The sequence below is a fragment of the Rana temporaria genome, chromosome 5 (genome assembly GCF_905171775.1).
Source record: "Rana temporaria chromosome 5, aRanTem1.1, whole genome shotgun sequence".
NCBI lineage: Eukaryota > Metazoa > Chordata > Amphibia > Anura > Ranidae > Rana > Rana temporaria.
Window position 1 is genome coordinate 205,405,159 of NC_053493.1, and position 15,993 is coordinate 205,421,151.

Here is a 15,993-nt window from a genome sequence, read left to right on the forward strand (position 1 = left end):
CCAAGAACAGCAGTGCTTAAACCCAAATTGATACATTTTGTTGAATTTCAGAATACTCTGAACTACAAAGGATTAAACGGGAACTCTCATTACTTCAGAAACTCTACGGCCTTTATAATGCTGTTATAGATAGCATTAATGGGTATTATGAAATCCTCTGGACTGATCTGGATATTGAGAAAATCAATAATGAGCTGCTGGACTTCCAAAACAGGTTTGTATCTTTTCTAATTGTTCTAAGAATTCTAACTTAAAATGAAAATCATTTTCACATGCAGCTTCTCTTCACCCATTGCCATTTCTCCATTATTGGAATTTGCAAAAGATAATCATTATGTAGTTCTGTTTTATAGTGCTGGTTTCTTTTTTCACAAGTATAGTTTTATTGAGGCAAGAAGAATCCGTACATCAAGTGCAGCTTGTATAAACAATACAGTGATGCACAACAAAATATGGTGAATGGTACAATGTATTGATTGGATCAGAACAGCTTAGACATCATAGCATATAGTATCCAAAAATAAAAGGCAGGTGCTATGTATAGCAAAATCTAGGGGTTACATCAATAAGGTCTCAAGATTTCAGCAAGGGAAGGGGGAGGGGGCAGGAGAAAGGAAGGAATAAGAGGGAAGGGGAGGGTGAATAGGAGAAAAAGGAAGGCTAGAAGTAGGCAAAAGGGAGATGCCAAAAATGACATATAATTAAGCAGAGACGGTCATGTGCCCCAGAAGTCTAGCCACGCTGTCTAATTTTTGAAAATTTTCTTAGGGCAAATTACAGCTTTCATAGATCTGTTTGTACAATGGTAATACTGCATTAATTGCTGCACACCAGGTTGATACAAAAGGGCAATAAATGGCGCCTTACACCTAAGGAGATCTCCCTTTGGACATAGAAGGAGGCAATTAAAACAATTTAACATAGAGGCCCAGCTCTACAGGATCCAGCACCCCCAAGATCCACACCTTGGGGGCTAAACTGAGTGCTATGTCATTTGTGTTAATAAATTCCAAAATGGGTGCTCAAAAACCCTGAAATGTTGAGCAAGTCCAGACCATATGATGGAAGGCACCCCCATCTAACTATGTGCCAAGTGCTGGTTTCTTAATACTGGACTGCATAATCACGTCAAATGAAATGAGAGATTTCTCTACAGTATTTCTTTCAATGTCAGTCAATATAGAATAGTTTAGTAGCACCTTTTAAAAATTCAGTATAATCTGTGGTGGCAAAGTAGGGACTTAAACAGTAACTTTTTTTTAAACAATTATATCTCATTTCTACACAAGCATCTTTGTAATTTGCTGTTAAAACTGCAGCCATCTTTGATTTACAAAAAAGGGACAAAAACGTGAAATGGTTGTATAAGGGTGTCAATTCCTGCTCATCATATAAAAATCTCCCCACTCAGCATTCAGGGAGTAGAAAGTAGTAGCAGGATGTAGAAAATTAGTCAAATTCATATGTAATTTTCAATACAAATGACAGCAGATAGTAATTTACCATGAAGTTTAATAAAATCCTTGTAACCCATGTAAGTGTCTAGGAGATGGCTATTTGTCTTTATTGGTGGACTTTTGTTTGGGGACCCAACTGCTTTTCAGTTAAAAGCAGGCACGAAGAAGGTCCACAGCAGGTCATATGCACCTGTGAATTAACTGTGAATGATCTCGGAAGCATCTCAAACTGGTGTATGTCAAATTTAACAGAATGCATTGAAAGCAAGTTGCGTTTGCCCATCAACACAAGACTAGACCTATGACACAGGTTCTTAACTTCAAAAGCACATCAATAATAATTGCTTTTTTAATTTCCACTATGCATTATTTTAACATGAAATTTAGCAAAATTCTAAAATGGATAAAGTGAACATAGCAATGTCTGAAAGCAGCATAAAGAAATAGCAAAACATAGCCAAAATCTGATAATCAAATGTGTTGAAATAAAGAAAACAATGAAATTACTTTTATGAAATTCCTTCTGCTTCTGTCATTAAAAACAAGAGAGATTTATAAACTGGTCAAATGTAAAAACATAAATTTGCCTGGATTAACTTTATCTTCTGTGACAACATTTTATTGAGCAGCATAATTTAAAAGCTACAATTTTACAAACTTTTGGAAAGAATGAGTAGGTTTGTTATAGCAGTTGAAGTAAAAAAACATTGACATTGAGGTGCAGTGAAAAATAGCAATAATTACAGTATACAGTATAACCGTATAGACGACTCTGCTTGTACACCGTAGTTACAATTTTTTAAATTTACAATTATACCCCTTTCACACTGAGGCGGTTTTCAGGTGTTTTAGCTCTAGAACTGGTGCTTGCAAAGCGCCTGAAAATCACCTCCCATTCATTTCAGTGTGACTTTTCACACTGGGGCGGTGTGCTTGAGGGACGTTGGGAAAAGTCCTGCAAGCAGCATCTTTGGAGCACTTTATACAGCGCGCCCATTGAAATGAATGGCCAGCGCTTCCAAAGCACCTAATTTGGCTGCTAGCGGGAGTTAAAAGCAAAGGGCATATCACTCCACTGGGAACTAACTGAGCTGGCCTGGAACTTTAAATCAAGTGTTGGCAAGTCTCCATGGCAACTGCTGTTTGGGTGTGCTAGGAGACATTTTAGGGTGACAACCTGAATGGCACCCATTGCCAATGCATTCAGAGCTAGAGGTGCTTTTAATGTGTGTGGCTGTATTCCGTTCAAATAATGGCCTGAATTTAAGACACCTTTTTAAAACTGTTAAATTTAGTTGATTTGCTTTTTTCTTGTATTTCTATCTTGCCTTTTAGGATATTACATATTTTGTATTTGTTAGTCCATAAGGAGTATTAGAATAATCTTGTGTTTTAATTATTTCAATGAAGCAATATTGCGCTCCCCAGAAGTCTCCAAAGTACAAATGTTTTATGCACTATTGCTAATCTGTTGTGCTTACATGTCTAAAATAATGCTTACATAAGTCATGTTGCCTCACTACTTTTAGAATTCGCAAGCTGCCCAAAGCACTAAAGGAGTGGCAAGCATTCAATGACTTGAAGATGAAGATTGACGATTTCAGTGAGAGTTGTCCTCTGCTTGAAATGATGTCAAATAAAGTAAGACTATCATTTTTGCATTAGATGCTTACATTTCATAGGTTCGGTCTTCCGAATATTCTGTTGTAGACAGAGTCTGGCGTCTGGAATATTTAATTTAAGAGAACTATACCATTAATTGTATTCAAGTAGATGAACTGTGTGCAGTGCTAGTCAATTTATTTTGTGTTATATGTATGCATATACAGTATGTATTTTAACTGTGTTTAGCTATTTGACAGAAGTTATAGAATACCGCAGATTGTTCAGTCATTAGCCAATGAATCATGTGCAGATTATTGTACTGGGAAACCAGTCGTTCTAATCATTGAACTATTTGGAGATCACTATTATATTTCCTGCATAAATGTCCAACATTACAACTGCAGGCACTCTCCATGTGCACAGTTTAACACCATTGTGCATCTGAATTATTGGTAAAATTGTATTTCTTGTTCTTCTTTAAGCCACTTCCCACCCAGTCTATTGTCAAATGACGGCTGGGTGCGACCTTGTTCGTTCTGGGTGAACGTTGTATGAATTCCTACCTGAATGCGCCTTGCACGCACCCTACGGGCCATGCTGCAGTGTCATCTGTCCCCAGTTGTGTCCACCGGACACAGCCGATGACAGAATCACAGCAGATCACATGACAATTGTAAACAATGGAGGGCTTCTTTCATTCAGTAAACATGGTTGCTTATACCAGGGTTTGACAAATTTGCTTGGAATCTAGGAGCCAGCTAAAAAAGTTAGGAGCCAGGAAACGCGCCCCGTTACGCCAAGCTCGCGCGCAGAAGCGAATGCATATGTGAGTAGCGCCTGCATATGTAAACGGTATTCAAACCACACATGTGAGGTATCGCTGTGATTGGTAGTGCGAGAGCAATAATTCTAGCCCTAGACCTCCTCTGTAACTCAAAACATGCAACCTGTAGAATGTATTAAACGTCGCCTATGGAGATTTTAAAGGGTAAAAGTTTGTTGCCATTCCACGACGCAATTTTGAAGCATGTTGGGTATCAATTTACTCGGCATAACATTATCTTTCACAATATAAAAAAATTGGGCTAACTTTACTGTTGTCTTATTTTTTTCATTAAAAAAAGTGTATTTTTCCCCAAAAAAAGTACGCTTGTAAGACGGTGTGACAGAAAGTATTGAAACGACCGCCATTTTATTCTCTAGGGCAGAGATATGCAATTAGCAGACCTCCAGCTGTTGCAGAACTACAAATCCCATGAGGCATAGCAAGACTCTGACAGCCACAAGCATGACACCCAGAGGCTGAAGCATGATGGGACTTGTAGTTTTGCAACAGCTGGAGGTCCGCTAATTGCATATCACCGCTCTAGGGTGTTAAAATAAAAAATATATATAATGTTTGGGGGTTCTAATTAGAGGGAAGGAGGATGGCACATTAGAACTGCTGTTTTACTTGTAATGCCAATGGCCACCACAAGATGGCACCAGATCACAGAAGGAAGCTTAGGCCTGCAGAAGGCCGCAAAGCCGCAGGCTCAATTACCAGTGGGGGCGCACGGAGACACAGGATCACAAGTTCCTATTTTTTTCACCGATGGATAAAAAACCGATGGGGCCCACACACGATTGGTTCATCTGATGAAAACGGTCCATCAGATCGTTTTCATCAGACGAAACGATCGTGTGTACTCGGCATTAGTGTACCTAATTGAATTTTCTTGCACATCCATTTTTTAGCAAGATTTAATTCATAAATCTTCCAACCTTCTGCCAAAGATTCTAAAACAAGTTATAGTGTTCTGACTGTCTGAACAATTCTTGGAAAGTATTACTATTAAAAAGCACACTTTTTGGAAATTGGAAACAAATCTTGTTTCATCTCTTATGATTTTCTTCTTAAATTAAATTATACCCTGGATTGCCAGGACTAATGTGGGCATATTTCACCAGCTGTGATTCATTGATTCTAAAGCTAAATGGCATTTTTTTTCTTGAATACATTTTTGATTGCTGCCTCATACCTCCATGTTGTCTTATACTGCCATTTTTCTTGTACACCAGGCAATGATGAAGCGACACTGGGATAGAATTTCACAACTTACTGGTCACGGTTTTGATGTGGAGTCTGAAAGTTTTTCCTTGAGGAACATAATGGAAGCCTCACTTCTGAAATATAAAGAAGACATTGAGGTAAAGTATTATAGGACTGGTATAAATTGTGGCTTACATTAGATTATTATTTTCCCTTTATTAAAAATAGACATTACAGAAACAAACGTTATTTTAGTTACTCACGTGGTTCTGGACTTTTAACCCTATAGACCAGTGATGGTGAACCTTGGCACCCCAGATGTTTTGGAACTACATTTCCCATGATGCTCATGCACTCTGCAGTGTAGTTGAGCATCATGGGAAATGTAGTTCCAAAACATCTGGGGTGCCAAGGTTCGCCATCACTGCTATAGACCATGGCTTCGTCATATTTTTAAGGGACCTTTACTTGCAGGGTCTTTGCCGCCTGTTCATTGTACACCAATAGTATTTAGAAAGTCATCCTTCGCTGTAAATAAGGCTCTTATGTGTCTACTGTGTATATTAAGACTCCATCAGTGCGCTTAATACTAACCTTACATTGTAAACAAATTTAAACCACTGCACCACCGCGGAATATATATATACAAGTGCAGTGTATGGAAAAGAGGATTGCATTTTTTCTAAAATCAGCATTTGTAGTGTGTCTGTTCATAAAAGCAATAGTAAAGGTAGGCTCAAGTAAACTTTCAAAACAAAGGGTGAATTAAACATTTTATCTGCGCACCTTTTTGCATGAGGTACTGTTTACTGCCAAGAAGCTGATAGCTATGGTCTGGATCCAAGCTGGGGCACTTACCTTACAACAATGTAAAGCAGGGATTAATAAAATGAATTTCAAAATACTGCACCAGCACATTGAAACAAATGATTGCCTCTTATGTTGGGGAAAACCACAACACCTGGGACACCATCAGCATGTCGATCATTTTTTTAAGCAATTCCTATATACAGAGCATACGCTTTTATGTTGCATTATAATTCTTCTAAACAAGATGTGTTTCTGTTATAATCCTCAAAATAATTATTCATGATTGGGCAGAAAGTGCATAATAAATGCATTACATAATAAATGCTTGGCCAGCTTAAGTTTGACAGTATTGCAAGCTATATCTAATGAAATATGTTCAATTTTGCATTTGTTCGTTGTTTCATCTTGCTTTTTTTTTCATTCCAAAACATATTGTTTGAAGCAGTACTTAACATCAAAAAAAATAATAATAAAAAGGTTATATATTGCAGTTTACCAAACCATAAATGTGGTGGCTGCATTAGTTTACTTTTTTAGGCCTTTTCCCCCCCCTTTTCTTTCACCTGGTAATCTGGCCAGTAACACACTTCCTGTATTAGGATGTTTACACTCTGGATGGAGGAGCAACTGAAACTTCTTTGGACAGCAGCATTGTTAGTCAGGGAAGAGAGTAGTTTGGGATGTACTAGTAAATTTTAATTGGGGTTGACTAACAAATTAAAACAAGACTCTAACACCTTTGAAGCAGTTGCAGCAATGTTTTTTGTCCTTCTTTTGGGATAAAAGTTTTACAAGAATGAATACAAATATATAGAAAAATACAGCGCTGATATGCCAATTAAAAATAAAAAGCAGCCAGCACCACAAATGACAAATTTGTGTTTAAAAGTAATGGAGAATAAGTGCAGCGCTAATCAAGTGGATACAAATAAAAATACAAAAATCCTATCTAAAGAGAACAACTGGAATTCCAGTAGTAAATATTCCAAAATACATGTGTTATTAGAATTAAAACATAATCATAATTGCAAAATAATAAAATTCAGTGCGGAAAGGCGTGCAAAAAAATGGTATTAAGAGAATCCGTGTATCAATGTTGAATATTAACACGCATAGATTACTTAATAATTAGGACACTCATATACAGTCAATAACATCCCAATAAACAAATTGTCTTACTTACCGGTAAATACAAATATCAATGATCCTAAAATTATAGTGAATATCCCATACCCACAATATATAGATTGTGCTAAGAAAATGTAGTCCATTTAAAAAATGGAGGGTTTTGAAAAAAGTTCAAACAAATATGTGGTGAAGCAAATGGTCAGGGTGATGATCCAAGAATGATTGATGAGTCCCAAAGCCACCACAAAAGCATGAAGAGGCTTATTGGAACATGTGGACCCAGTGGGCATTAGCCTAATTGGTCTAAACAGGTGGGGGTGTATGAACACCTGGTAAGACAGGGTTTTCACACCACTCTCCACAACACTCTCCTTGTCTGCCTTGCTCTGCTAGTTTCGATTTCCCTGTGTATGACCCTGCACCAGATATTGGACTATGCCCTGAACTCTGCCTGCCTTTAACCTCGACTGTCATAGAACCACTCTGCCAATCGCAAGTACCTGTTTGCTTTGATTAGTTTGTGCCTGTCTTGGCATTGTAGCCAGGCACTATAGCATTGTGTATAAGACCTGGGGACAACCAAGTACCGGTAGGCCTGCTTGCCTTAGGGGAAAGGCGGCTGCTATAGGTGAAGAACACAGTAGCCAGCTATAGTGTCTGACCACCTGTGTTTGGGGTAGACGTGACACTTTTTTTTAGAACATTCTTTTCCTAAGAATTTTTTTTTTTTTATTCTACCCATCTATTGCCAGCTTACATCCCAATGCAAACATTTAACTGGGCCCTATGAAGCGCCTCACACAAACAAGAGTTTTGAGACAAAATGACTGGGGGACCAGCCAAATTTTGATCCATCTATGGCCTGGCTGGTTGTACATATGTCAATCTTTCAATCAACTTGTATACAACCAGCCTGTCAGGTTTTTCCTGAATGATCGCTGCTGCCAGCTATAGCCTGCAACACTGATCACTGTATTTTGATGGAGGGGGAAGGCTTAATGCTGTCAGAATGTAAAGGCTCAGCAGGAAGGATTCCCCCACCCACATGAATTGTGTAGATAAGGGAATCGACTTTTTTTTTTTTGCTCAACCCGCTGGTTAAATGGGGAAAAAAAAAAATCGTATGAATTAATGCACAGAGGGGGGGGGGGGGGAAGACACATGAGCAACAGTACAATATATAAATGATGTCCAAGCTGCCCCCCCCACAGGGAAATGAGACAAGCAAGAATTGCTGCCTCTGTTGCTACAGAGTATGGTAAATTAAAACTTGTGGTATTAAACTCAAAAAGAAAATGTATTCAATTCCAAATTATTAATTCCTAGATGTGATGCTTGCATTATTTTTCTTTGCCTTTTTTCCCTGTTGATCCAGCTAGTAGGTCTGCCATTTTTATACCTACTTTAACAGACATAGCTGCCCAGCTAAAGTAGCAGTAAACGTGCTAAGACAAACCATTTTTACACTGACAGGTGTGCTTTCAATGGTCAGCGTGTATTCATTCTTGAAAAATAAGTGCAGCGCTAATCAAGTGAATAAAAATAAATATACAGAGACCCAGTCTAATACAACTGGAATTCAGTGCGGAAAAAAGTGCAAAAAAATGATATTAAGAGAATACGTGTATCATTGTTGAACATTAGAAACATGCATACATTACTTAATGATTAGGACACTCAGTATATAACATCCCAATAAACAGATTATCTTAAATAAAAATATCATTGATCCTAAAATTATAGTGAATATCCCATACCCACAATATATAGCTTGTGCTAGGAGAATGTGCAGTCCAATATAAAAATAGAGGGTTGTGAAAAAACTTCAAACAAGTGTGGTGAAGAAAATGGTCAGGATGATGATCCAAGAATGATTCATAATTTCCAAAGTCACAATTAAGGGTCACCACTGTAAAGGGTTCCACCACTAAAACATGAGGAGGCTTACTGGAACATGTGGACCCAGTCGGCATATGCCTAATGGGTCTAAACAGGCAGTGGTGTATAAATACCTGGTAAGACAGGATTTTCATACTGCTCTCCGCAACACTCTGCTTAAGTGATTTGGGGGGGATAATCTGCTTCCACCCTCAATTCCACAGCATAATAAAGAACAACTATGCAGGACCATCACCTTTGGATTCAGGGGTAGACCGTTTCTTCTCTATACCACTCGATTAAAATATATATCCAGAAAAGAGAGACACAATGCCAGAACATGTAGACTTCTAAGAATTGTTGATCAAAATTCTATCTACCGTATTTTCCGGCGTATAAGACGACTTTTTGCATGTAAAATCATTCCCCAAAAGTCGGGGGTAGTCTTATACGCCGGGTACCTGTGTCAGACGTCGGCCATCCATTATTAAAAAAGCGCGCCTCCTCCTCTGACTGTTCCGTGATAGGCGGAACACTAATTTTCCCAGCAGAGCCTCTGTTTAGTGTTCAGCCTATCACGGATGCCTTCTCATCCTCTGCCTCGGACGAGAGGACATCCGTGATAGGCGGAACACTGAACAGAGGCTCTGCTGGGAAAATTACTGTTCCGCCTATCAGGGAACAGCCTGAGGAGGAGGCGTGGCTTTTGAATAATGGATGGCTGCCATCTGACATCTCTGCAAACAGGAGAAGGTAGGGAGATCGTCGAGGCATGTTACAGATGGCACAGTGAGGCATGTTACAGATGGCACAGTGAGGCATGGTACAGATGGCACAGTGAGGGGTCGTTTTATACAGTGAGTATATCCCAAAACCAACATTTTAGCTGGGAAATTAGGGGGTCGTCCTATTTGCAAATGCCCTTCCATTTCTCTGTCCATATGTGTTCAAGAAACCCTTCTTTTTGTACAGTACTGCTTTAGACACTACCTCTAAGCCCAGTGCTCATTAGAATGATACAACTTTTAAAATGTAGAATGTAACACACACTTAGATCAGAGAAGAGTTCACAATTGTTCCTGCTTTTTATCATTGCTTTTATCTCAGGAGTACTGCTGAAAGGGAATGACTTCAGCTCTAACAAGGGCTGTCATTGTTCAGTAGTACAAACTATAAGAGGTGCCAGTGGCTCATATAATGAGTCACAAGACGGAGGAAACTGTATTCAAGACAGGTAAAACCTTCAATCATTATAGCACAGGGACCCACTTGTATGTGTGTGGGTTGTGGGTTTGGAAAAAAAAAAAAGAGCAATGTAATCTGCAGGTGGCTGTTCCTCTTCTGTATCAATTAGTTGTGTTTTTTGAAAGAACTGAACTATTGCTGCCTGCAAATTGAAGCATGTGGAGATGTAATTGTTGTATGAATATTTATGTCTAACAAATGAGTATATGAGCTGTGCAAGTCTTCATTTGTTTGTGCTGTGCGTTACTTGTCTTCTTGAGTATATTGGGTTGTTTCTTTCCCTACATCAATTAGCTATGCAAATAGCTTTGCGCTTTTAAATGCATTATTTGGCTGTTAGAACTTCAATATTTGACAATCAAAATTAGAAAAATGTTCAGATAAAAATGTTCTCAGTCATCAAAAGGCAAACAAAACACTAAGGGCCAGATCCACGTAGTTCGGCGCATATATCCGCCGGGCGTAGCGTATCTAAGATACACTACGCCGCCGTAACTTTTTTTTTTCGAATCCTCAAAGAATTTGCGCCGTAAGTTACGGCGGCGTAGTGTATCTTTGGCGGCGTAAGGGCGGGGAATTCAAATGGATGTAATGGGGGCGTGTTTTATGTAAATACGTTGTGACCCGACATAAACAACGTTTTTTTTTTAACGGCGCATGCGCCGTCCGTGGGGTTATCCCAGTGCGCATGCTCGAAATGAAACCGGAACAAGCCAATGTTTAAGACGGTGACGTCATTCTACGCAAATCCCTATTCGCGAACGACTTACGCAAACGACTTAAATTCAAAATGCGAGGCGGGAACGATGGCCATACTTAACATTGAGTATGCCTCATAATAGCAGGGGTAACTATACGCCGGAAAAACCCGAACGCAAACGACGTAAAAAAATGTGACGGCCGGACGTACGTTCGTGGATCGCCGTAACAAGCTAATTTGAATACTCAATGTGGAATTCGATGGAAACGCCACCTAGCGGCCGCCGAAAAATTGCACCTAAGATCCGACGGCGTACTAAGACGTACGCCTGTCGGATCGATCCGAGATGCAGTCGTATCTTGTTTTGTAGATACAAAACAAAGATACGACGCGCAAAATTTTAAATTACGCGGCGTATCAAGAGATACGCCGGCGTAATTCTTTCATGGATTTGGCCCTAAATGTTTGCAATTTGCAGGTTATATCTCTTTTATTAAATTAATAGATCTAAAGGCACGACAAAACTAATAAGTGATTCATTTATGGCTAATGGCTTTTATGAGTGTTTATTCTAAACACTAATCCTAATTATGCTGTAGTGTTACTGAAAAGTGTTTACTTGAAGTCCCAAGGTCAAGATCTATTGGTTTGTACGAAGAGTGAGAAATTGGACATCAGAATGACTGTACCTTCTCACTAGATAATTTTTAGTGTACCATCCATTTTGTTAGCAGCTATTTCTATTGTTTAACATAAATAGTTCAAACACAATCATTCTCTGAGTCAATATTGCAGCACTTATGACTCTCGTTCATGTAAAAAGATTGCCACAAAGCAATTTATAGCTGGAATACAATATCCCATATTGGTTCCTGGATAGAAAAAAAAAAAAAACATTTTATCTTTACTACAAAGAATTTAAACAGCTAATTTATGTATTTTAATTGCTTAATAATAATAATGATTTTTTTTTCCCTATGTGATTAATTAGAACTTCCTCTCTAATGTGTTTTAGCTATGTTGAAATAGAAAAGATTGGATACCCCCAGGTGGGACTTTCAATTGGCAAAACACTAATGAAATATATAAAAAAATATTTTATTCATACAAAAAAGAAAAATGAAACGCATGATTATTGCTAAAACATACACTGGCATATGACATAAATGCACTAAGCTATGTTGAAATGACTAAATTATACTATTGTAATTTACTACAAATATAAACATTTTCAAAAACCAAGAATATATAACAATTGTGAATAGCAGTGACATGAACCAGTGTTAACAATTATACATTTTTTAAAGACATTTATAGGAGGCAGTCACACGATATCAACACATTTAGTAACAAGTATGCTAAATGAAGCTTGCAACATGTTAATGTATTGATTACATAGAGGAAAGATGGTTAAGCTGATGATTAATTCCATCTTGGTAGAAGGCACAATGGGGAAAATTGCAAATGTTACAAAAGCAACTGAGTGGTCATGCATAGAGCCCGATAAAATGGCCATAAACATTCTACATATTTGTAAGACAAATAGGTAGTGTAAAAACAACAGTGTTGGATACAAAAGAACCAAGCCCTTCTTCACTTTGCTTGGTCTGAAACATTTGCTTTTGCTATTGTTTTTATGGTTCATATCAGAAGTTTGCTGAAGTTGCTTTCCAGTCAGAATAAATGACATTGTAATGCAGGGCCAAGTTATATTGCAACTCAGGGTCCTATTTACCATTTTTGCTTCCTTAGGCAACATGTGACTCATGACACTGTCATAAATTCAATCATTTTGCCTAATCCATGGCACATGATTATTGCAATCAGGGGAGCACTATCAAGTATTTACAATAGAATCATTGAAATGTAATTGACAATCTGTTGGTGGCTAGGTCACATACGACAAACAGGGCTTTCTATGCATATGATTCATTAAATAATTACCAAATAGTAACCAACTGGTTGGATGCTGCTTCCTTGGTAGCAGTCTTACACAGTCCAAATTTTTAAGTAAAATGCATCGGGGGGCGTGGCCTGGCATCGGACCGTGATGGACGCCTAATCCGAGTCCGCAGGCACAGGAGCTGCAATCTTCAGCCATCGGCCGCCTAAACGAGCCCCAGGGCACATAAAAGTAAGTGGGACCAGCTCCCCATCACACCAGCACCCGATGGAGCCGAACAATCCGCCCGCAGCCACTATTCCGGCGATGTTCCGGACCCAGCCGGGGGAAGGCCCAAAAGCCGCAGCCTCGCCTAAACTTTCCGGCCCGCACGGCGCTCCAGGCCTCAATACGAGCGGCGCGATCGCCGCTAGCGGGACCCAGAGCCCCCATACTCCTCCCTTACAGCCCCCACAAGCCCTCAGCCTCACCGACCTGCAGGCAAACCTGCAGGCTATGGCAAGCGACATTAAGGCCTCATTCTCTGCAGCCATCACAGAGATCAGGGCTGACATTCAGGGCATTGCTGCAAAGACAGGGGCGACTGAACAGGCCACTAAAAGAAATGCAGAGGCTATCAAACAGGTACAAAGGCACACTGACATGCATCTGACCCACTTGATTGAAATCACCCGCCACCTAGAAGATTTGGACAATAGGGGGAGGCGCCATAATATAAGAATTAGGGGGGTCCCTGAAATGGCAGACCAGAACCCTGTTGAACAAACGGCTACAGCAATATTCAATGATGTGCTTGACAGACCTCTAGAATCCCCTATTGAATATGAGCGGATACACAGAGCCCTCAGACCCAGGGGAAGAGATAATGACCCGCCAAGATACATAATATGCTGTCTAGTGAACTTTCCGCTGAAGGAAGCTATCCTCAAAAAAGCAAGAGAAAAAAACAGAATAATCTTTAATGGGATTGAAATAAAATTATTCCAGGACTTGTCAAATATCACGCTGAGGCAACGCAGGGCTCTACGCCCGATGACGGATCAGCTTCGCACCAGGGGAATTCCATATAGATGGAAATTTCCTTTCTGCCTATCAGCGACATGGAGGGGACATACCGCGCTCCTGCGCACACCCGATGACATCAGACCATTCTGCGATATGTTGAATATCCCGGTGGTAGAGGTTCCGGAATGGTACGACTCCTTTATGACGAATGACTCCTGGATTGCAGTTTCCGGCAGTGACACGCCAAGAGCACAAAGAAACAGAGACCGTCGGCGCAGATCAACAACTCCTCAACGCAACAAAAGAAACGACGCCCGGGGAAATCAAGGTGATTCGCCACCCAGACGCAAAGATCGTATGGATCGTCAAGATCACATGGACACATGATTCCTGAATGCCCTAATCGAAATACACGGGCATACCCATCTGTCTCCCAAAGTTTTTCAGTTTGTTTGAAACACAGGTACTTCCAAAGTTTTCGCCAGATATATACAGAACAGCACCAGGACATATCACCTCGCCTATTGATACAAGCCTCCTCCTCCATTCCACAATCTCAGGTAGCGTTGTTGTTTTTTTTTTGTTTTTTTACCGTTTCAGATACAGGAACTATACACTGTATCTAATTGAGCTGGAGGAGGGACAATGTTGGAAAAGACAGGATACAATGCATATCCAGCATGGCTCCTAACTAGTCCACCATGACAAGCGAGAAGACTTCATTCCTTATGTAGGACTATAGGAGACTGCAAGTCCCATACATACAAGATGTCATTTATAACAGTATTCTGCCTCATGTGGAGAACTTTTTAACCCCTCTACATGACACACTGAAGGGTGGTTGGAACCTGCCCATATTCTCTGCGGTATGGTCATTAAGCAATGCTATCTTTTACATATATATGACCGTAGCATAAGGTGATGCCAACTGGTGAGGTGTGGTAATTCTTGGGCATGGCTTCCTTGGGCTTGGTCCCAGATATGTCCTCCCCCCCCCTTTTTTTTTTCTCTTTTTTAATATACTTTTTACCCAAGATCTGAAGCCAGATATAGTTCTGTGTGTTTCATATAACCCTTTTTTTCCACAGGGTATGGAAGATCACTATTAGCTCATTTTGTTCAATTGTTTGGTTTATCTAGATATAGACAGAACAGGGAAAATGCAATGCAGCTTCACTCACCTAATGTCTCAACACTTAGTTTACATACTGGCCTGATAAGGGCCTCAATATCTTTTTATAATGCATTGGAGCCACCTATGTGGGGTGCAAGTCACCCTGATTTAATGTTTGAAAGCACGATTGGGGTTCTGAAAGCGTCACCTACAGTGTCTGAAGCTGCATTGTCGTCGAAGGTAGAGGCACTCTATCTTGAGTCCATATTATAAGCTTTGGTGTTAACACCTTTATAGACAAATTTGATGTCTCTGTTACAATACTGCCATCTAGTGGCGGATCTTCATTATTGCATAGTTAATTTAAAATAAGTTATCTCTCAAGTTATTGAAATGTTTGCATGACAATAGGCTTCATATGTACCTCACATCGTAAACATGAGTATCTGTCAAGACTTGCACTTAAAACACAGATAAAGAATAGACATAGATTGCGGGAATATTTACTAGTACATCTTCTCTATATATGCCCCAGATGTTTAATTAACGGCCAATTGCTCTATTTATGCTTGCAGCTCCAAAATGCCTGTAACTACTGCCAGGCTGACCAGGAGTTATAGAAAAAGAAAGTAGGATAAGATTTGAAAAGAAAAGATAGAGAGAAATAGAAAGGAAAGGATAAAAACAAATTAAAAAACGATCTTTAATATAGCTCCATCAGGTTCTATACAGTCCTCGCACCCAAACAAGGGGTGATTACCACTTTACCCTTTGATCCAACCGGACCCTCATAATTAGGATAGATTAGTGAGACTACATCCATCCCCGGTTCTTTCCCCCCACACTCTACCCCTCCGCTTCCATTCCCTTACCCCCACTGTCCCTTATTTTTTTTTATTTTTTTTTGTCTTTGTCTGTCTCTCAGACAACCAAGCTAGATATTCACAAGTCAACAAAATGCCTCCTGACAAAGCTCACTCTGTTCCTTTATCGCTTAAAATATCATCCATAAATGCAAAAGGGCTCAACATCCCTGAAAAAAGAACTAAACTTATCAACGAATTTTCCAGACGAAAAGCCAACATCATTCTTATACAGGAAACCCACTTTAAATCT

At 39.5% G+C, this 15,993-nt stretch overlaps 1 protein-coding gene across 1 annotated transcript in view; it reads left to right on the top strand.

Moving 5' to 3' along the window:
* The window catches only part of LOC120940565 (dynein heavy chain 5, axonemal-like), a 445,728-nt gene that overhangs the window by 150,132 nt on the left and 279,603 nt on the right, over positions 1-15,993 (top strand). The window contains exons 32-34 of the mRNA XM_040353506.1: positions 52-214; positions 2,987-3,098; positions 5,124-5,252. Of these exons, the coding sequence (XP_040209440.1) occupies positions 52-214; positions 2,987-3,098; positions 5,124-5,252 (404 nt within the window). The remainder of the gene's footprint in view (positions 1-51; positions 215-2,986; positions 3,099-5,123; positions 5,253-15,993) is intronic.